The sequence below is a fragment of the Cervus canadensis genome, chromosome 22 (assembly GCF_019320065.1).
Source record: "Cervus canadensis isolate Bull #8, Minnesota chromosome 22, ASM1932006v1, whole genome shotgun sequence".
NCBI lineage: Eukaryota > Metazoa > Chordata > Mammalia > Artiodactyla > Cervidae > Cervus > Cervus canadensis.
The window spans coordinates 43092726-43116807 of NC_057407.1; the positions used below are offsets into that span (position 1 = coordinate 43092726).

Sequence of the window (24082 nt, forward strand, 5' to 3'; positions counted from 1 at the left end):
ATTATTAATTTATCTTCAACACGGAGACTATTAGGAGCTTTATGTTTTGAATACCGTGCCAGTCAATCTATCAATCAGTAAGAAAGAACACCATATCACCCTAACATGCAGTACTCTGACCAAAACAGCAACATTTACCTGTTTCAGCAAATTCACAAAATGGAACACCTGGTCGCTCTTCTTTACAGTCTTTTGTTAGTGTTTCAGCAATACAAGCACAAAATCTCTGGAAATCTGCCAATTTTTCGCAGCTCATTTTTATGTTAATGTATACATTTCCCAATTTGGTCCAGTCACCTTTTTCTTTACAATGCTATGAGAATTATTAAAAACAAAACAAAAAATGTAAGCTGTCATTTATGCAAACATATTATGGGGTAGGCACATGTCAGTATTACAGAAATTAATAAGACGTGATCTCTGCAAATCTTATATAAGCTTCCTGGCAAGTGTTATAACAGCAGTAACATGTTACTGTACAATTTGCTTTTCTGACCATGGCAAAGCCTATATAAGGTCCAGATGTCAACGTACACCTGTTTTAATTATTTAGTTCCTAACGTCCTTAATTGACGTCATCCCCAAACCTGGAATACACAGTGGAGATAGATTTTCAGAGAAGAGATGACTAGCAGCATGATTTGAGCTGCCTCCACAGTAATACATTATTTTATTACTGTTAGAGATTGCATTTTACGATTATTTGGCCATTTGTGATGTGGGGCCCACACACAATTTTGGGCATTACATTTCTTCTACAAAAGGACCTAAAAAGTAAATTTCACTAAACTTACTCTCTTTCTATTATTTTCTATTCTAAAGTAAAAGTTTTCTATACCAACAAAATATACTGTTTCACGGATATACATATCAATTTAGACTAGATCAACTATTATTATAATGAGTATAAAAATGATCTTAAAAAGTCAAGTCATCCTGAAAGTCCTCTAGTTCTTATTCAGACTCTAAGTGCTTGGAGAGCACACAGTGACCATGGCTTTACCCTGTCAGGTCACATCCTGTCCATTCAATATGATCACCCATGGATCATGACAAGAAAGTCAACTCACTCATGTACTGAAGGAGTCCACCTAGTTAGAATTAAAAGCCAAGCTATAGATTACTATAGCTTAACATACGTTAATTTTAAACTGAACAACTATGTCTAGAATGATTTTTAGAATAGTTCAAACTCTAGAAATTATGTTTCCATTTGAAGGCATTAACTTGTAAAAAATTATACTTCTTTTCCTTCTTTTCTCTGTGTAACAGCTGCATTGTAAACCTTTTTCTAAAACTGGGTTACTATTCAGATTCTTTGTTGTTACTGGTTTTCAGAGTTCCCAGATACATATTTAAAAGATAAGCATCATACCTCTATTTCATTCAAGGCTGCCTCTAAGTCACATTTCCAGTTCTTTTTAAATTGCCTCATGTGTAACCTTTAACAACAGAAAAGGGTTAATTATGTTCACTCCCCCAAAGTCAATATTGCTTCTAATTCATTTGTTAACTTATACCTAAAAGACTGGAGAAAGAGTAATGTGCTATAAAAATTCTTTAGTGCTGAATAAAATGGTAATTGCACAGTTACCTTACTTAAACTATTTCCTCCTGAACCACAGGCAATGAGGAGGAAAAACAATTCCATATGAAACCATACTTTCATCTCAACTTGAACACAGAGAATGTCAAAGCTTCAAAATAATTGTGAATACAAAGAGAAAAAAAAACACACACACAAAAGAAATCCTAGCACTTGCTCTCTGCTGCTCTCACTCCACCCTTATTGCTCCATAAGGACATGAGGCAAGCAAACACTAACCACAACAACCAAATCGAGCAAACAAAAAGTATCTGTAAGGGGAGAACCATAGAAGGAAACTAGCAGAAGGACCTAACAGTGACTAAAAATCACTGTTACAAAGTCCACACAAAGTTTGAAAATGCTAAGGAAAACAAGTGGGTAGATGAGAACATAAACCACACAGAAGGAATTTAGAAGTTTGTATGATTTGAACAAAGCAAATGTGAAATGCATGGATAGCTTCAGGGACAGGAAAAAAAAACAAAAATGAAAGAAGTATGCTTTGGCAACTGGGAAGAGGACAAGAAAAGGTGCAAAGAGGAGGGAGCCAATAAACTGTTAATACTGTAGAAGAGCCAACTACGGGGTCAGTTTTGGTAATTAGTCCCAATGTTTTATAAATTATTCCAGAGCATTAAAAAGGAAGGACAAGTTCCCAATTTTTATCCATTCATCTGTGGATGGTCACTTAGGTTGTTTCCGCTGTCTTGGCTATTATAAATGGTGTTGCTATGAATACTGTGGTGCACATATCTTTTCAAATTAGAGGCTTCATGTTTTCTGGATTAATGCCCAGGGATGGGACTGTTGGATCATATGGCAACTCTATTTTTGGCTTCTTAAGGAATCTCTATACTGTACTCCACAGTGGCTGCAACGATTTCCATTCTCTCCAACAGCGTAGGAGGGCACCCTCTTCTTCACACCCTCTCCAGCATTTACTGTTTGTAGACTTTTTGATGATGGCCATTGTGACTGGTGTAAGGTGGTACCTCACCGTATATTTGCATTTCTCTAATAATCAGCAACGTTGGACATCTTTTCATGTGGGCCATCTACATATCTTCTTTGGAGAAATGGCTAATTAGGTCTTCTGTCATTTATTGACTGGGTGGGTTTTTTTTTTTTTTTGGTGTTTTTTTGATACTGAGTTGTATGACCTGTTTATGTATTTTGGAAATTAAACCCTTGTTGGATGCCTCATTCTACAAATATTTTCCCCCAGTCTGTAAGTTGTCTTTCATTTTGTTCACGGTTTCCTTTGTTGTACAAAAGTTTTTAAGTTTGATTAAGTTTCATTTGCTTATTTTTGCTTTTATTTCTTTCGCCTTGGGAGACTGGTCTAAGAAAATATTGCCACATTTTACATCAGAAAATGTTTTGCCTATGTTCTCTTCTAGGATTTTTACAGTGTCATGTTTATATTTAGGTCTTTGAATCATTTTATTTTTGTACATTTTGTGAGGTAATGTTCTAACTTCACTGATTTACATGAAGCTGTTCAACTTTCCCAACACCACTTGCTGAAGAGACTGTCTTTTCTCCATTGAATATTCTTGACTTTGTGATTCTATATACATTTTAGGATTATTTGTTCTAGTTCTGTGAAAAATGTCATGGTTAATTTGATTGGGAATGCATTAAATCTAGATTGCTTTGGGTAGTATGGCTATTTTAACAATATTAATTTTTCCAATCCAAGATTAGTAGCATTGTTTTAAATTGCAAAATATTGGGGACAACTTAAAAACCCACACATTGATTGAATAACCTGAAGTACATTCAAACAATGGAGTACTTTGCCTTTATTAAAAACTGACAAATTTCCCTCTAAACTGATTTAGACTGATCTCCAGGATATACTGTTTGAGTGAAAAAAGCAAATTTGAAATTCATTATATGCTACACTGTGTGTAACAAAGAAGTTGGTATAAGAAAATATATAAGTATCTGCTCATTATAAGAGGATAATCCCAGAAACTGAAAGATTGGTTACCTCTAGTATGTAGGTGGAAAAGGGGTGAAAAGGAGGAGGAAACAGAAATGGTAGAGTTAGGGGTAAGGGGGAGCAACATTTCTCATTGCATCTGTTTATACTGATGGTTACAACCAACAGTAGTATTTCACATACTTTCCCAAATCAAACAGACTATGATGTGGGATAACTGAAAATATAATACAAACAGTAACAAATAAATTTAAATGATCTATAAATGAATAATCACACCAAATGTGTATGGGGAAAAAAAGGGAACTAATAAAAAGGCACTAGAGCAAATTCACAGGGGCTCCTCAGGTAATTTTAATATTTTCACAACATCTGTCAGACACTATCAAACTACTATTAATTTGTTTGGATCTAACCTCTTAATAAATGCTACTGTTAATGTATTTCTTTTGGCCTCGGGATACTAGTGTGGAAACCTCTGTATCAGAGGATCATGAGACATGAAATAAATGTGGAAGTGCCTCTGAAGGAGCTTACTGGGCTTTCTCAAGGACTTTTCTGGTTGGCATCATTTGCATTTTATCAAATCTGACTTTGTTAAAAAGTTATGGTTCATTTAAACACCTAAAATTTGTATACTTTTCTCTATGTATGTGACAGTTTAATAAAATTTTTATCAAAGTCATGGCTTTCCTTTTTCTCAATACAGGTATTTATGGTACTACTCTTGTAATTATTATAGGTCTGTTTTTTTTTTTTAAGGCCTTTTGAGGCTCATAAACTAAACAGAGAAAGCAAACAAGTCAGAGAAAGAATGAAGGAGAGACCTTAAAATATTTTATCTAGTTAACATGACAAGAAGTGAGTGAAAGAGAAAGAAGGATTAAAGTAATTTGAATACACGTAAGAGAGTGCATTAAGTAGAATTAAGTAAGTTGTGAAACAAAGCAACAGAGTCTTTACATTTGATCTGCCAGGTAGCGAGATGAAATCAGGTGATGAAAAAGATGTGGTGAGGCTGGCCAGGAGGGCTAGCTAGAGGCAGCTGATGACAATGTGACCAGGCCATAACCAAGAGGGGGACAAGGGCTTATGGTGGGCATATGAAGAATGATAAGTGCTTTGTCTTCATCCTTTTTAAGTCCCCACCAAAATACAAATATTTTTCCTAATTATAATGATTTTCTTACCTGGATTTCATTTCCAGAACTGCAGTTATTTCTGGCTTGGAAGCCTGTATTTGGTATAAAAGCTTAATGATATAGTTAAAGTGTTCTGGGTCAAGTACCATCCCAGCTTCAACGAGCTGTGGAAGAGGGTAAAGAGTAGTCATTCTTTTAAAAATGTGAAACCAATGTCTGTGGGAAAAACTAACAGACTGATGGAAGAAGTGAAACATGGAGACAGAATTAAAATTCATTAAAAAATCTGAAGCATATTTTTCTTCAAATATTTGAGAACCACCATAGGACACCTTACATCAAGAATTTAAAGCAAAAATGAAAATAATACTTTTGAATTTAAACTTGAACAATATTAGTCCTTTTCTCCAAGTTATGTCTACTACTTTATCAACCGAACATCTTGCTTGGTACTAATTCTGTCTTTTAGTAAGTACAGCACTGTGGTTATACTGTATGCCGGATGATAAAATCCCTGAGATATATCAAGTTGAGGTTTTCTACAATGACTCTAGGTGATCAGTAATTTCTTCTTTTTTTTTTTTTTAAATTTATCTATCTTCAATTTTACTGAGCTATATCAATAACTGACATGCAGCAACTGTATAAGTTTAAGGTATACAGCATAATGATTTGACTCACATATATCATGAAAAGATTACAATAATTTTAGTGAACATCTATCACCTAATATAAACACAAAATAAAAGAAAAAGGAAAAAAATTTTTCCTTGTGTTAAAAACTCTCAGGATTTACTCTCTTACCAACTTTCATATATAACATATAGCAGTGTTAATTATATTCATCACGTTGTATAATACATAGGGATTCCCTGGTGGCTCAGTCAGTAAAGAATCTGCTTGTCATGCAGGAGACCCTGATTTGATCCCTGGGTTGGGAAGATCCCCTGGAGAAAGGAATGGCAACTGTCTCCAAAATTTGTGCCTTGAGAATTCCGTGGACAGAGGAACCAAGTAGGTTAAAGTCCATGGGGTCACAAAGGGTCAGACACGACTGAGTGACACACACAGTTCTTATTTCTCTTGTAACTGGAAGTTTGTACCTTTTACCACCTTCATCCAGTTTCCAATTCCCTTACTCTCTGCTCCTGGTAACCAGAAATCTTATTTCCTTTTTTGCAAGTTTGTTTTCTGAAGTATAATTAACCTATAACACTATGTTAGTTACTCGTGCACAACACGGTGACCTGACATTTCTATACATCACAGAATGATAACCAGGATAAGTTTAGTTACCATCTGTCACCATACAAAGATACTATATTATTACTAACTATACCATGCCATACACTTCAGCCCTGTTACTCAACTCTTATGTAACTGGAAGTTTGAGTAATTCCTGATTAAAAAAATTTCCAGGCAAGTAATTTTGACAAGTTTTGTAATGTGAAACTAGAGATATTCACCGAAATATTTGTTCATCTGCTAAACTGGTTGAAATGCTGCTTCCTAAAGAGAATGGGCGGGAAGTGGCGTGTTTTCCTGCTATAGGCCTACTCTGAAATGAAATGGTAGCAAATGAAATAGCAAATGAAATAGCACCAAATACTAAGAAATATTTAACAACAGTAAAAATTTTAATATACTTTAAAAAATGTAAAAATCTTTTTCTTTTTGCTATATGCCAAATATAAAGTTAACTCCTTGCCACCATATTCTTTGGCTTCCCTGGTGGCTCAGTGGTTAAAAAATCCTCCTGCAACGCAGGAGATGTGGGTTTGATCCCTGGGTTGGGAAGATCCCCTGAAGCAGGAAATGGCCACCCTCTCCAGTATTCTTGCCTGGAGAATTCCATGGACAGAGGAGCCTGGTGGGCTACAGTCCATGGGGTCACAAAGAGTTGGACACGACTTAGTGACTAAACCACCAAAACCACCATATTCTTATCTATCTACCTTGTTTGGTAACAATGTCTTATTTATACATTGATTTGTGTATTTATTTTTGTTATATATGACCTCAAATCTTTTTGAAAAAGAAAATTCTCTTAAATCATTCTTAAGAAGTAGAGATGAGGATGGTTCATGAATTTGTAAGAAGTCACCTGGCATCCTTAGAACTATTTAATTAAGGGCAAGGCCTGTTAGTCACTGGAGTCTGTTTATAAACCCTACTTCAGGAGAAAAAGAACATTTCTGAAAATGTAATTCTTTGGTATAAAAAATGTGAGTAAAAGACAATTTAAGAGTAAGCAGAAATCACTATTTTCTTGGTTACTCACTATTAAAGAATAAAATGGATAAAACAAAAAATCATACCTTGCAAAAGATATCAATTAAAGCAGGTACAGCATTCCTTAATTTCATAGTTGCCACATACTCAAATATTTTTAGTAATATTTTCAGAGCAGGCTGGATAAAACAAAAAAATTACACTCATTTTCATGTCTTATTTCAGTATACTTTAAGTTTCTCGAATTTGTTTATGCTGAAAAACACAAGTGTTCTCTAGGAAGTATTTAACAAACAGAAATTCAACTGCTAAATTATACATATAAGAAATGTATCAGAGAAATTAACTTAAAATATTAGAAAAATGTATTTTCAGGTTACTTACCAGCATCTTAATCATTATGCAGAGGTTCATGACCTGAAATACTTCTTTCAATAAACAGTGTCTGAGTAAAGAATTTAGAAGGTCATTTAATACTTGTAAATCAAAGTGTATACCTGGAAGAAACTTTCTGTAGTACTCCATAAACATGTTTGCTGAAAATGATGAAATACATAGTAAAGTCATTTGCTGCTTTTAAGATAGTCACCTTTCCTAAATTAGACAATTTTTCTATATTTAAAGATCAAGTAGCATTAACTCCACCCCACTCCAGTACTCTTGCCTGGAAAATCTCATGGACAGAGGAGCCTGGGAGGCTACAGTCCATGGGGTGGCGAAGAGTCGGACACGACTGAGCGACTTCACTTTCACTTTCGTGCACTGGAGAAGGAAATGGCAGCCCACTCCAGTATTCTTGCCTGGAGAATCCCAGGGACGGGAGCCTGGTGGGCTGCCGTCTATGGGGTCACACAGAGTTGGGCACGACTGATGTGACTTAGCAGCAGCAGCAGCATTAACTCAATTTCTTAAAAGATACACTTCCAGTATCAGAAATATTTGATGAAAACACATTAAAGCAAAAGTTAAATGGCAACAACATGTCAACCAGGATGTTAAGTACTAGATTAGGATCTAACTCATGTGCTAGCCACAAAAAATAGGACCAAATTACCTAAAACATCGTGGTTTCAACATGAACTCTGAGAGTCTCAGGGGGACTTTAGGCAGTGGCCTGTTTAAGAGTGGAAGCAGTCTATTTTGACATATACCCCTTCTCTCTGTTTTAACCTGATCAACATGTTGACCCTGGGGATATTTTTATTCTAGTTTATGATATGTGCCTTCTCCTAAAAATTACAACACTGATTAGTTTCCACTGAAAAAGTGTTTCTTTAAAATTTATTTTTAAGAAATTATTTATTTTGGCTGGGCTGGGGCTGGGTGTCTGTTGCTGCATGGGCTTTTCTCTAGTTATGGCAAGTGGAAGTTACTGTCTATTTGTGGTATGTGGGTTTCTCACTGCGGTGGCTTCTCTTATTGTGGAGCACAGGCTCTACGTACGGAGGTTTTAGTAGTTGTGGCACATGGGCTCAGAAGTTGTCCTGAGCTTGAGAGCACAGACTCAATAGTTCGGCTCATGCACTTAGCTACTCTGCAGCGTGTGGGATCTTCCCAGACCACGGCTCCAACCTGTGTCTCCTGCATTGGCAAGTGGATTCTTTATCACTGGGCCACCAGGGAAGCTCTGAAAAGTCGTTTCTTAATGGACTCTTGCATTGCCTCACATTTTAGCTACTGTGAATAATGCTGCTATAAATATGGGTGTGCAAGTATCTTTCAAGACCCTGCTGTCAATTCTTTCGTGTATATATCAGGAGAAGAATTGCTGGATCATATGGTAACTCTATTTTTAATTTTTTTGGCAACTGTCATACTTTTCCACAGTGCTGTACAATTTTACATTCCTTCCCATAGTGCATGAGGGTTTCAATTTCTCCACATCCTAACACTTTTTTTTTTTTGATAGCAGTCATTCTAATGGATATGAGGTGGTATCTCAATGTAGTTTTGATATGCATTTCCCTTAGGTCTGGTGATGGTGAGCATCATTTTACATGCTTATTGGCCATTTGTGTATCTTCTTTGGAGAAACATCTCTTCAAATACTTTGCCTATTTTTGAATCAGGTTTTGTTGTTGTTGAGTTTTAAGGGTTCTCTATGTATTCTAGATACTAATCCCTTATCAGATATATGATTTACAAATATTTTCTCCCATTCGGTGGGCTGCTGTTTCATCTTGTTGATATTGTCTCATAACGCACAAAATTTTCAAATTTTCATGAAGTTCAATTTATCTATATTTTTTCTTTGTTGCCTCTGACTTTGGTTTCATATCCAAAAAATCATTGCCAAATCCAACGTTGTGATGTTTTTCTCCTCATGCTTTCTTCTCTGAGTTTTATTGTTGTATTACCTTACATTAAGGTTTTCAATCCATTTTGAACTAACTTTTGTATACAGTGTTAGATAAGGGTTCAATTTTACTGTTTTGCATTTGGATATTTAGTTTTCCAGCATTATTTGCTGAAAAAAACTAACTATTGCTGGTGAATGGTCTAGCATCCTTTTCAAAAACCATTTGATCATATATGTAAGGGTTTATGTCTAGGCTCTCTATTCTATTCCATTGATTTATATGTCTCCCTTTATGCTAGCACCACACTTTTGATTAAATAGCTCTGGAGTAAGTTTTCAACTTAGGAAGTATAAGTCCTCCAGTTTTTTCTTTTTTAAGATTATTTCAGGACTTCTTGAGATACCATATGAGTTTTAGGATGGGTTTTTCTATTTCTACTGAGTTATTGGCATTTTGATAGAGATTGCATCAAATCTGCAGATCTCTTGGGAAGTAATGACATTCTAATAATACTGAGTCTCCCAATCTATTAACATGGGTGGTGGTTGTTCAGTTGCTCAGTCGTGTCTGACTCTTTGTGCGCCCATGGATGCAGCACGCCAGGCTTCCCTGTCCTTCACTTCTTCCTGGAGTTTGCTCAAACTCATGTCCACTGAATTGGTGATGCCATTCAATAATCTCATCCTGTGTCATCCCCTTCTCCTCCTGCCTTCTATTTTTGCCAGCATCAGGGTCTTTTCCAATGAGCTGGCTCTTCGCATCAGGTGGCCAAAGTACTGGACTTTCAGCTTCAGCATCAGTCTTTCAATGAATATTCCGGGTTGATTTCCTTTAGGATTGACTGGTTTGATCTCCTTGCAGTCCAAGGGACTCTCAAGAGTCTTGTCCCAACACCACAGTTCAAAAGCATCAATTCTTTGACATTCAGCCTTCTTTATGGTCCAACTCTCACATCCATACATAACTACTGGAAAAACCATAGTTTTGACTATACAGACCTTTGCTGGCAAAGTAATGTTTCTGCTTTTCAATACGCCACCTAGGTTTTGTCACAGTTTTTCTTCCAAGGAGCAAGTGTCTTTTAATTTCATGGCTGCAGTCACCATCTGCAGTGATTTGGGAATCCAAGAAAATACAGCTTGTCAGTGTTTCCACAGTTTCCCCATCTATATGCCATAAAATGATGGGACTGGATGCCATGATCTTAGTAATAACATTTTAAGAGTACAGAGTCTTCCAATCTGTGAAAATGGGATGTATCTTTATCTTTCAGCAATGTTGTGTAGATTTCGTTGTACAAGTCTTTCACTTTTTTAGTTAAATTAGTTTTTAAATATTTTATTCTTTCGAGTTACTGTAAATGGAATTGTTTTTGTAATTCCCTTTTCAGGGTGCTCAATTTCAGTGTATAGAAATGCAAATGATTTTTGCATGTTGACTTGGTCACTTATTAACCCTAACAGCTTTTTTCCCCTCAGAATCTTAATTATTTTCTACATATAAGGTCATATCATCTGCACACAGGCCACTGACTTCTTCTTTTCTGAAATGGATGCCTTGTCTAATTGCTCTGGCGAGAACTTCCATCTCTGTTGAACTGAAGTGGTGAAAGTAGGCATCCTTGCCTTGTTCCTAATCTTAGGAAAAAAAAGTTTTCACTTTTTTGCCACCAAATATGGTGTTTACTGTGAGGTTTTCAGATGTGGCTTTTAAATGTTGAGGTAGTTTCCTTTTATTCTTGTCTTTTGAGTGTTTCTTTTTTTTTTTTAATCAATGAAAGGGTATTGAATTTTGTCAAATGCTTTTTCTGCATAAACTGAGAAGATCATGTGTTTTTTTCCATTCATTCTGTTAATGTGGTTACTTGGATTGATTTTTGTATGCTGAACTACACTGTATTCTAAGAACAAATTCCACTTGGTCATGGTCTATGATCCTTCCAATTCAGGTTGCTAGTTTTTGTTGAGGAATTTTTTATCAATGTGTTCCCTCCTCTTCAATTTCTGGGAAAAGTCTGAGAATTGATATTAGTTCTTTAAATGTTTGGTATAACTCAACAGTGAAGATTTCCTTCTGGTATATGCCAAGCAGCAGTAGTTTTACATAATGGTTTTAATCAGACAACTTCTGGAAAAAGGATTTTATGTGGAAATTCAAATATCAAACAGATAAAAATGAACCTATGGTTAAATAGGGTAATGGGGAGTCCCACCTTCTCAGTACTTCCCCCTTGTGAACTTGTCAACTTGACAAATATTAAAGCTTGGTCCCTTCTTTTTGGGACCCACAATGTAGTAGGGGGAGATGGAGCAGAGAATGGGATGAGGCTATGGAGTCAGATAAGGGTGTAATGGAGATAATCCTATTTTCTATGACTAGGCTTTGAAAGATGAATAGGTCTTTGCTATGGGGAAGTGGGATAAAAGAAAGGCATCCTGGGTAGAAGAGCAGTGCCTTTTCTATTATAGCAGAGCTTGGCCTGTTTACCATCTGAGCCACCAGGGAAGCTTCCCTGATAGCTCAGTTGGTAAAGAATCTGTCTGCAATGCAGGAGACCCTGGTTCGATTCCTGGGTAGGGGAGATCCCCTGAAGGGATAGGCTACCCACTCCAATATTCTTGGGCTTCCCTTGTGGCTCAGCTGGTAAAGGATCCGCCTGCAATGCAGGAGACCTGGGTTCGATCCCTGGGTTGGGAAGATCCCCTGGAGAAGGGAAAGACTACCCACTCCAATATTCTGGCCTGGAGAATTCCATGGACTGCATAGTCCATGGTGTCACAAAGAGTCAGACACGACTGAGCGACTTTCACTTTGGCCTGTTTAGGGAACTGCACAGAGTGATTGATATGCATCAGCTACAAGCTGCTGCTGCTTCTGAGTCGCTTCAGTCATGTCCGACTCTCTAAGACCCTATGGACAGCAGCCCACCAGGCTCTTCTGTCCACAGGATTCTCTAGGCAAGAAAACTGGAGTGGGTTGCCATTTCCTTCTCCTCAGCTACAAGGGACACGTGTAAAAGGATGAAGATGTAGGGAAGATTCAGTTTCTGACAGATCCCTTCAGAAAGATTTTAAGCTAATTAACAACATCCTTTTTTCTATCTTATACCTGTAAATAAAGTTTCTACATCATGAAAATATTAGTATGTAAGTGAATTACAATGTTACATGGATTAAAATTTATTAACCAAAATGCCACACTTATTGTTAATCCTTTCTAAGACCAACACAACTAATCTAAGACACTCAGTTTTCATACTCAAAAGTATTGAATTTACATTTAAACCATGAGGACAATAGCATTGTTTGAAACACCTGCATTAAAATTTTATAGTAATCATTCTACTATCTCATACCTGCACGTTGTAGCAAACACAGCTCATTGATACTTATATATTTCTTAAACACATCCATACAAACCTGTAAAAGTCATGAAAAATGTAAAATCACCTTTTCATATTTCACAAAAACTATACAAATTTCAGTCCTATCTTTTTTCTTATTCTATTTTTTTTAAAGTCAATTTAAGGCACTGGAATAAAGAAGCTGATGTTAGGTTAACTAAGATGGGAAATGCATACTGAATTTATTATAAAACCCTTATACAGAGAAGCTGTTCAGAGAAAGAGTCAAGGAAACAAAGTCAAGGTCAGCAATCAATTGGAGAAGGGAGGGATTCTTTTACTGGTATAAGGAAAAACACATTGACCAATGATTAGACAATAGATCCTATAAAGAGACTCACTTATACACAATTAGCAGATTTATTACACAGTGATACTGTAACACAGTGGGGGAAAGGATGGTGTTGGGTCAGCTGGAGATCCACATGGGAAAAAATATGTATCTAGACCCTCTTCTCACATCCTAAACAAAAATTAGTCCTAGATAGCTTAGATTTCTAAAAGTGAAAGATAAGACAACAAAATTTTTAAAGGAAAAATATAAAAGACGATCTTCATGTTCATGTTGTTGTTTATTTGTTGTGTCTGACTCTTTTGTGACCCCATGAACTGTAGCCTGCCAGGCTTGTGTCCACTGGATTTCCCAAGCAAGAATAAGGGAGTGGGTTACCATTTCCCTTTCCAGGGGATCTTCCCAATCCAGGGACAGAACCTGTGTATCCTGCATTGCAGGCAGATTCTTCACTACTGAGCCACCAGGGAAGCCCCTTCATGATCTTGGAAAAATTTTCTTCAATAGTGCGTAAAAAGTCTTGAGTTTGAGCAAGCTCTGGGAGTTGGTGATGGATGGGGAAGTCTGATGTGCTGTAGTACATGGGGTCACAAAGAGTCAGACATGGCTGAGTGACTGGACTGAACTGATGTAAAAAGTCAACACCATAAAAGGAAAAAAAAAGGATAAGATTGGAATATATAAAGATTAATAATTTTATTTACCAAAAGACACTTTTAAAAGGGTAAAAAGGCTTGTTGGTGAGAATGTAAATTGGTACAATCATTATGGAGAAAAATATGGAGGTTCCTTAAAAAACTAAACCCAGAACTACCATATGCTCCGGCAACCCACTCCTGGGCATATATCTAGAGAAAACTATCATTCTAGAAGATGCGTGAATCCCAGCATTCACTGCAGCTTTATTTACAATAGCTAAGACATGGAAACAACCTACATGTCCTGCCAGAGGACTGGATAAAGAAGATGTGTTATATACATACAATGGAATATTACGCAGCCATAAAAAGAATGAAATAATGCCATCTGCAGCGGGATGGATGCACTAGAGATAGTGATCATACTAAGTGAAGTAATTCAGACACAGAATGACGAATATTATATCGCTCATATGTGGGATCTGAAAAAATGGTACCAGTGAATTTAACAAATTTGTGGTTATAAGAGGAGAAACAGGAAGGGGAGGAGATTGGGACTGACACATATTCACTAACTAACAAGGACCTCCTGTATAGCACAGGGAACTCTACTCAGTACTCTGTAATGACCTATAGGTGAATAGAATCTAAAAAAGAGTGGTTATAAATATATATTACTGATTTACTTTGCTATACACCTGAAACTAACACACACATTGCAAATCAACTATATTCCAATAAAAATTTTAAAACTAAAAAGTAAAAGTGTGGAAAGGCAACTTGCAAAGTAGAAAAAATTATTTGCAATACACATATGCAACAAAGAGTTTGTATCCAGAGTATATAAAGAATTCTTGAGATGGATAAGAAAAAGACATCCTCTAGAATACAGATGAAATATTTAGATATTTACAGGAAGTGGACATTCAAATACCCAACAGACATTCTGAAAAATGCTCAACTTCAGCAACCATGAGGGAAAGCATCACTGCCCACCCACTAGAATGGCTTAAAATGGTTGCTAACACCAAGAGCTGGTGAAAATGTAAAGCAACCAGAACTTTCAGACCAAATTAAACATGTAATTTGGTAAGCCACTTAAGAAATTTATCTGGCAGTATCTAACTAAAGTTGAACATATGTAAACCCTTTGACACAATAATTCCAGTTTCAAGTATAACCCATAAGAATGGCTATATATGTTCACCAAAAGACATGCACAACACTGATGGCATTACCACTGTATTTACCAAACTTAGAAGCCATCCATCAAAAGTAGTATTTATCAACAAAATAAATTTTTCTATACTCTACAATGGAATAGTCAACATTATATAGCAATGAGAAAGAAACATCTACAATTAAGTAAAAAGACACAGATGAATCTCAAACATGTTGAGCAGAAGCTAGAAACAAAAGCACACAGTGTATGATTCCATTTACATAAAGCTCAAAATCAGGCAAAGCTCTTATATCAGGATTTGATGCAAATCTGAATTAAAACCATATGACTGAAATCATTATTAAAATAATCTCTACTTCAAAGACTTAACATATTTTACCTTTTCATCCCCTTGCTCAGGCACGTGGGCAAACTTGCATTGTGATCGCTCGCAGCCACGTAACGTATTAAAATGAAATTTGCAGTATCTGTGGGGTATCATCAACCCTAGTGGCTTCTGGAACACCTAGAAAATTAGGCAAATTCCCTTTCTGTGTTAATTGTAAAACACTTACAGTAATCAAGTGAGAAAGCATCTGAAACAATCAGAAATAATATATGTCCAAAAAAAGTATCAAGATAAATTGTTCACTAACTTGATTAAAAAATAACTCCAAACAATTTATATTTAAAAAAATTATGATACAATCAATTTAAAGTTATTTGTCTGAATTTCTGCAATTTCATTTAGTATAAAACTTATAGTCCACCAGTTACTACTGTTTCACTGCACATGGCTTTAAATGTTTATACTTTCCCTCCTCGTCATGTGCCTGCCCATTTTAGTTTTATAAAAAGTTACTTCTACTTTTATATATACTTATTTCAGATGCATTTGTTAGAACTGAAAATTTCCTCAGTTTTTCTAATTAACAGAAAAAAGGTAATGAGTGAAAGTTATTTACAACAAGCTTTTCCTATCAACTGCTTTTTATTACTAGCTTTCTCCTCCACCATAGAAAACTATTCATCCTATTATTTTCTGTTTTGGATATCCCATCCCTCCCCCGCTCCCCCAGCCTTAAACGTCTTATATTGTTTGTGAACATCCTCCGAATGGCTACACATTTTCTGTCCCTTTTCACCAACCCCATTTAAAATCAATAAAATGTCCAGAACTGCTTAAATGATAATAATGAAATAAAACCAGAAAGCCCCAAAGTATATGCTTATAAGATTATCATTATTTTTTAAATAACGCACTTACCCCTACATTTTTTTCCCTCTTAAATATTTCACAAATTTCAGGATTCTGCAGCTTTAGGAGAGAATGTTTCCCTGGAAATCTGAAATCTAGAAATGATTAAGAATGACATTACATTCCAATATGTTATAACTTATGCCTTTCAAAACAACGGAATAGACTACTACTATCTGTTTTAATATTTCACTTTGGACTTCTTGTGTTCAATTCACAGGCTGTTGCCAGTGGTATAGTTCTGTGAAATATACAATAATTAACACCTTAGGTGTTCCTTAAGGATGTCTAGATCTGAATTTAACATTTTAAATCCATTATGAGCTAAGGATACTTTCTTAAAAGTCTCACATAGCAGCATTGAGTACTATATTCAAAAGATCGATAAGTTAAACAAATTACACACAATAAACTTTTTGTAGGGATAAAAACTACTGACAAACCTAGGTGTTATGGACTAAATTGTGTCTCTTCCAATTCATATGTTGACGCCTTAACCCCCAATGTGCCTTTGTGGAAGTAATTAAAATTAAATGGGGTTATAAAAATGAGGCTGTGATCTGACAGAATCAGTGTCCTTACAGAGACATCAAGAGTGAGCTTTCCCTCTCTCTTTCCAAGCACATGCACCAAGGAAAGGCCATGTGAGGACTCAGTGAAAAGGCTGCCGTCTGTAAGCCAGGAAGACAGCCAGAAACTGAACCCTACCAGAAACTTGATCTTGGACTTCTAGCCTCCAGAAGTGTGTGAAATGAGTATCTGTTGCTTAAGCCACCCAGTCTGAGGAATTTTGTTACGGCAGCCCAGGCTGACTACTATACCAGGCATCATTATTCCTTAGTCTTTTAAAATGAGAATTATGACATTTAGAAATTATTTTTTCTAAAGATAACATAGAAACATTTTTTATCTTAAGTCATTTCAGTTTTTACTTTGGCTGCATCCAGATATAATTTGGGACAAGTTGAAGTTTTTGCTGCATAGCTTTGCAGTACGTTTTACTGTGACACCTGTAAAGCTTTTATAAACATGCGATAATCATGGGCTTGCTGCTATCGGACACAAAAGCGGGCAGCATGAGGGCAGAGATGGGAGGTATGGAACAGTTAGGTGTGAGCTACATACACAAAAGGATTTTATTATTTCTAAATTAATTCTTCAATCTAGCTTATTTTGTTCACACACATCACTATTATTAAAAATGACACAAATTATAAAGTACATTCTAAATTTCTAAAACACTCAACTAAATTATGAATATTTTAGGTATAAACTGTAATCTGCCTGTACTGCCACTATTGTGTAAATACACAATACACAGATATCCCAGAAGTTATTTAATCAAAAATAGTAACTAAAGGTACACAAACCTTCTAATCCTAACATATCCTATGCTTGTTTCCATTTTCTTTTTTTTCCTTTTTTTGGCCCGACCCTGCGGCTTGCAGGATCTTACTTCCCTGATCAGGGATCGAACCTGTGCCCCCTGCAGTGGAAGCATAGAGTCCTAACCACTGGACCATTAGGGAGTTCCCTCAATTATTTTCCTTAACTTTTCTGTTTTGGGTGGAAAAATCACCTGTATCATTTCTATATTGTCAAAAGTCAATAGAACTTTATTAAGAAAATTGTACCATTCATCCAGGGATTCAGTAATGTGTCTTCCTGATGAGCACTTAGATTCGAAGGCGGCAATGGCACTGGTAAGCACAGAGGTTTGGAGACCAGTGCTGCTAAGTGACATTCACCAACCATAATCTCTGTATTTTTAGAATCGCTGTTGTGTGAGCAGAAAAACCAAAATCAGAATTTAGAGTTATTCTAAAAACATTAAAGTAATGAGAATCAAATAAGTCACATCCTAATGATATATATGTTCTACATACTATGCTAATATACTACTATTATATACTATGATTCTTCAGTAATTTCAATAGGTTGTTCCTGCCTTAACTAGAAAACCAATACTTGTTAAATGGCTGGGGTGTGGGGAGAAGTGGGGTGGTGGGGTTGAAACTAGAGCAAAATACTTTTGATCACGCCAGCCAAAAGGTTAGAGGAGGAACTAGATCAATGTCCAGATCCAGAAAAGACCATTCAACAATTCTATTGATAGTGCAATGAAACAAATGACTTAAAAGTTATTCTTCAGGACAAGTATATATAATAAATTTATACATGTACTTGAGATCTTCCTTTGAGAAGAAGGTATAAGAAATGTATAGTTTGAGGCTTCTGATTTAAACAGCTTTGATTATATTCTAATTAGTGAGATCCTATATAGCCAATTAAAACACTTTAATCTTGAGGTCACTTACCTAGAAAAATAAGTAACTTACGCAGGTGGAAGGGTGAGAACTACCTTAGAGCTAACAGATAGAAATGAATTTACTTTCTCAGAGAAAGATTCATGTCCTTATTCAGATGCTAAAACATTTTACCTTAAATACAATTCTAATAAGCCAGAGGAGAGTAAAAATAGTAAGAAGAGGGGACAATGCTTATAACAGTTGAAACCTAGTAGCACTGATGGAGTTTAATCATTTCACACAAAATAAAAATTTCTGTTTCTCTCCCCAACTAGGGATATCCCTGATATGTGCCATCATCATAGTTCAGTTCAGTTCAGTTCAGTTGCTCAGTCGTGTCCGACTCTTTGTGACCCCATGAATCGCAGCACACCAGGCCTCCCTGTCCATCACCAACTCCTGGAGTTTACTCAAACTCATGTCCATAGAGTCGGTGACGCCATCCAGCCATCATAACTCTCCTCCAAATAAAACAAAGTAAACCAGGTAACATAAAACAAAGAAATATGAATTATGGAATTTTATAGATGGAAAAGATTTTCTAGTAAACTTCTTTTATTTTGATTAGATGATGAAATCCAGGGTAAGGGGGTGACTTGCCCAATATCACACTCCTGGTCATTATGGCAGAGCCAAGGTGATGACAAAACTCTGCAGGTTACAACTATTTAGCTTGAAAACAATTTTTTAATAGGAAAAAAAAGTTAACCTTGTCACATTTTTTTTTTAAGATCTTCAAGCGGTAATGAATCATACTGTGTCAATCTAATTCTTAACTAGGCTTTTCTTTAACATAAAGGTTCTCAAATTGAGCATGTATCAGGGTTAGCTGGTGATCTTGTTGAAACACAGATTGATGGGCCCTATTTCTGGAGTTTCTGATTCAGTAGGTCAGGGATGGGAACAAATAATTTACAATTCTGACAAGTTCCCACACAATGCTGCTACTCTAAGGCTCACATTTGGAAAAACACTGTCTTAACATAAAAGAACTTGAACAGATTTGTCACCTGACCTGACTGTGCCCTGCCTCACAGCAAAGTGGGTGTGGGAGGTGAATCAAATGATCTCCCAGGTACCCTTCAAACCTGAATTTGGTATCTGTAACATGTCCCAGTGAATGTACTGCACCTCTCAGTACTAATCATTGCCGACATGGAAAATACCTGCAAACCGCAATGCTCATCTGATTTCAGCTATTCTTACCTTCATAACAAGTCACATCCACATCTTTTTTTTTCTTTTATTGTATTACCATCACTCATTCCTTTCTCAAAAAATAATTTATGGCTGAGAACAGTTAGTGACAGTTTTAAAGTAACTTACAATATCCTTGACTCTGTATATATGTGACACATTAAATAATACCCGCATACTGTTTATGACATAGGAGCCCAACTACATACAGGAGAGACTGAAAAACATGCTCAAGACACAAATTACATGAATGACTATTTTAACATTAGGTAATTAAAAATTATGTTACAGACCTTCTGCAAACTTCAGAAATAGTTTCTTGTTCTTCTTGAATAGCTACTTTGTCTGAAAATTTACACTGTGGAGAGATTATGGTTAAAAAATGCAAGTGAATATCTCTACATCCCATATTAGGCTATGAGGCTTACCAGATCAGAATGTATTAGATATTAATTAAACAACTAGCTTACGGCCAAGCCAGGAAGCAATTCTACTCTATATTATTTAAAACACTGAACACTGACTTCAAAATTTCCAGTGTTCAGAAAAATATAAATCAACACATTTTCCCTAGTTTTTGATATCACCTTTAATTATGCAAACTACCATGTCAAATTATTTTGAACAATTTTGAACATTATTTTGAACATGTTTCCTTTTATTCAGAAAGAACAGCTTTGAGTGATTTTTATTTATAGGTGGTATTTATGAACATAAATGTATTTTTCATTAGGAATAGTTATACCTATTTAAAATGTTGCTATACTTAAACCTCTTTACAATAACTGTTTTGGGAATTGGGATTCTCTAATTACAAGAAAGTTATACATGCTCAAATACTAGGCTTTTGAAAAACAGGAACCAAAATAAATCCCCCGAATCACCCATCATTTGGGTAGCCAGAGTTAACCACTTAATATCTTACTTTATATCTTTCTAGTCTTTCTAAAATTATACAAGAATATTTTATATTAACAGTACACATTATATATACTATTATAACCTTTAGAAAGAACACTATAAAAATCAACTGAGAAACATGAAATATTAGGATATAACATGTTCCTGGATGAGAATGTTAAACATAAAAATGCTAATTCCCTCCAAATTAATTTATACATTTAAAAAATTATAACAGGAGTTTAAAAGAAAAGAATATATATTTCTTTCTTAGAAAAAAAGAAGATAAGAACAGCCAAAAATATTTTAGATTTATAAAACATTTTGGTATCTTGTAAAGCAAGCCTTCCTTACTGTTTTTATTTTTCAAGTAATTGACAGTATGGAATTGGTACAGGACCTGAGCAATTAATTTTCATTAATTAAAAGAGAAGGAATCATTCTATACATAAAAACTGAAAATATTAAAGATGGCACTTGAAATTTGTGAGGAAATGATTCAATAAATAGTAATGGAACAACAACAGGTAGTTAGCTGGATGGAAAATAAGCTTGACTCCAATTCACCATATTCCAAAATACACTCAATAAATATTTAAATATAGAAAATACTGAAGGTATCAAAAATAAAATATGAGTAGTTATGTAATTTGGAGGGTAGAGAAAGCCTAAGATAACACCAAAGGCAGAAACCATGAATTATGGATCAATAGGTCTGAATACAAACATTCAAAGTATTTTCATATGCTAAGATGACAAAAATCAACTGTCAAAATAAGAATAGAAAGGTTACATTGTTTCTACATTCTTTCTTCCAAGATAAAATTTAGATTTATATTGATAAATTTAAATATAATAAGTAACACCAAAAAATACTAGAAAAAGATACAGGTGAAAAATTTTAACCCCAAAATGGGGAAGTCTTTCTCTAAATACAACTCATAACTCAAATATCATAAAATAAAACTGATACATTGGACTAAATAAAAATAAAAAGCTCCTTCAAGGTAAAAAGTTCCTACACTAAGTCGAATACAAATGAAAAATAGGAAAAGTAGGGCAACATATGACAGAGAACCAATATGTTTAATATATGAAAAGTTCTTACAAATAAAAAAAGATCAAAATCCCAAAAGAAAAATGGGCAAAGGACATAAAAAAGAAGTTCACAGAAGAAAATGTAAATGGCTTTTACACATACTAAAAGATGCTTAACTAGACTCATAAGAGGAAAGCAAAAGAAAAGTCATTTGTAAAAATACACAGATGGACAAAAATAAAAAAAATTTTAATACTGAGTTGGTGAGTGTATGGGGGAGAAAACTGTCATTCCCATACAATGTTGATGGAAGCATAAATCAAAGCAATCTTTATGTAGGGCAATCTGAAAATTCTACTTCTAAGAATCAATCCAAAAATGCTTGCACATATGCAAAATGCCTTATGCTCAAGGATGCATAATGCAACAATGTTAAAATAGCAAAAAAATGGGAACAAACCAAGTGCCCATCAATAGTGGAACTTGTTGAACAGAGTACATCCATATAGTGGATAATTATATAATTGTAAAAGAAAGCATCCTTACATATATGGAAAGGAAACACTCCCTATTATATAGTAAGTTTAAAGAAGATAAAGAATGGTATGTTATCATTTGTATAAAATTAAAAAGAATACACAATATGTCCAGTTCGAGAAATGGCAAGTATCTCTTACTGGGCTAATCCTTCTTCAGGTAACAACTATAAACCCTAGACAAGATATTAAAAAGAACTGGATGCAGCCTGGATGGGATTGGGGGAGAATGGATATATGTATATGTATGGCTGAGTCCCTTAGCTATTCACCTGAAACTACCACAACATTGTTAATGGGGTATACCCCAAAATAAAATAAAAAGTTTAAAGTTTCAAACAAAAAATAAAAAGAATACACAATAGGTCCAGTTTAAGAAATGGCAAGTAAGTATCTCTTATTGGGCTAATCCTTCTTTAAGTAACAACTATGAACCCTAGACAAAATACAAAACCAAACAAACAAACTGCCTGAAGGCACAGGAGAGATAGGAAAAGCAGGCACAGTCTGGAGGGAGAGGGAATGACACCGGGTAACAGTCCTGTTTCTATGACACTGGGTAACAGTCTTGTTTTTATGAATTTATTCTTAAAGGGAGAACTCAGTCGGTTGTAACCACTTGGGAAAGCTAAAAATTTGCCCTACTGAATGAAACAAAGAACCAGAGGACAGAGTTGAGGGCAAAGTCAGAAATTGGGATGTGAGGTTGGGGACCCTGGAAAGGAGAGCGCCTAAGAGAGGAAGTCCCTAAATGTGCTTTAAATTTGGTCCAAATCTCCAGCTGACCCTTGAGCTATACCTTTGTAAGGCAGACTCCAAACAACCCAGGTGACACTAAAAGAACTGAACAAACATTTCATTTCTTTTTTTTTTTTTGAACAAACATTTCAACTGCCTACTACCACTGGAGAATAACCTGGAGGATGAGTCCACCCAAGTTACTGAGGAAACCTAAGCATGCCATTACCAGATAGCCCAGCAACTGCAAACCTGGGCGCTTCTTTCAAAATACCAAATTATAGAGATGGAAAACATATTAATGGTTGCTAAGGTTACAGATGTTAGGGGTAGGGAGGGAGGTATGACAAGGAAGTAGTATAAGGAGGGTCTTTGTAATGATATAATTATCATCTTAATTGCACTAGAGGCTACAAAAATCTGAGCACCTGATAAAATACACAGAACTGTATACCCTCATTATACTAATACCAAATTTCTGCTTCTGATACTGGGCGTTGAGATGAAATCATGGGGGAAAACTACTTTTGCAACTTGTGAATTTACAATTGTTTCCAAATAAAAATTAAGGACACTAGCATTTTGACTATCTGGGGCTCAAACCTAGAATCACTAAGCAATTACCACCATGGTAAACCTAAAAATTGTTGTATATGGATTCTGAGTATAACTGATACGTAAAAGTAAGAAAAAACAAGGTCTATGGGTGGAAAAGACAGAAATATATACACATATAGAAGATCAATAAGGAAGCATTTCTAAAAATTCACAGAAAACCATACATAAAAGCATAAAAAATGGCAGTCCAGACCTATGTCCTATAAATCAACTTATTTACCCTCTAAAATTCCGAAAATGTAAGGTGAGAAATAGTTAAAGTTTGTTAATTCCCAAATCTGGGGGCCAGATATCTTAAAGACAAATATTATTAACAGGGTCATGTATAAGAGTTGATACTTTGAAGCTTACCATGGTATTACAAGGATAAAAGCATCATTTCTCTTCTCTTAAACAAATCCAAAAAATAGCATCACTTTAGGAAGCAGCTAAATTATTTTGTGGATTATTTTTAAAAGAGTTAATATTGAAAACAGTCTACATCCTTAAAACATTTAGCGTTAAGAACTCAGTGATTTCTGGCAAACATCTCTTAAAATCTATCCTTGCAGAAGAGAATGCATTAAGTCTTCTCTCTGCTTTAAGTAGAACAGGATACAAACTGTTTATTTTTTAATGTTTTAGAGCAAAGGTTGGCAAGCAATGGCCTGCAGGCTGCCTGTTTTTGTAAATAAAGGTTTATTTGAATGCAGCAATTGACATTTGTTTTCATACTGTCTATGGTTTCTTGCTTGTTATAGTGACAGAGTTAAGAAGCTGTGACAGCATCCACAGGGATCACA

The 24082-nt window shown here is 35.3% G+C and overlaps 1 protein-coding gene across 1 annotated transcript in view; it reads right to left on the reverse strand.

Moving 5' to 3' along the window:
• TOPAZ1 (testis and ovary specific TOPAZ 1) overlaps window positions 1-24082 on the reverse strand; it is a 61704-nt gene that overhangs the window by 19546 nt on the left and 18076 nt on the right. The window contains exons 5-14 of the mRNA XM_043442928.1: window positions 19763-19827; window positions 17598-17740; window positions 15973-16058; window positions 15106-15231; window positions 12566-12629; window positions 7295-7446; window positions 6997-7089; window positions 4727-4842; window positions 1376-1442; window positions 139-313 (exon numbers count right to left, since the gene is read on the reverse strand). Of these exons, the coding sequence (XP_043298863.1) occupies window positions 139-313; window positions 1376-1442; window positions 4727-4842; window positions 6997-7089; window positions 7295-7446; window positions 12566-12629; window positions 15106-15231; window positions 15973-16058; window positions 17598-17740; window positions 19763-19827 (1087 nt within the window). The remainder of the gene's footprint in view (window positions 1-138; window positions 314-1375; window positions 1443-4726; window positions 4843-6996; window positions 7090-7294; window positions 7447-12565; window positions 12630-15105; window positions 15232-15972; window positions 16059-17597; window positions 17741-19762; window positions 19828-24082) is intronic.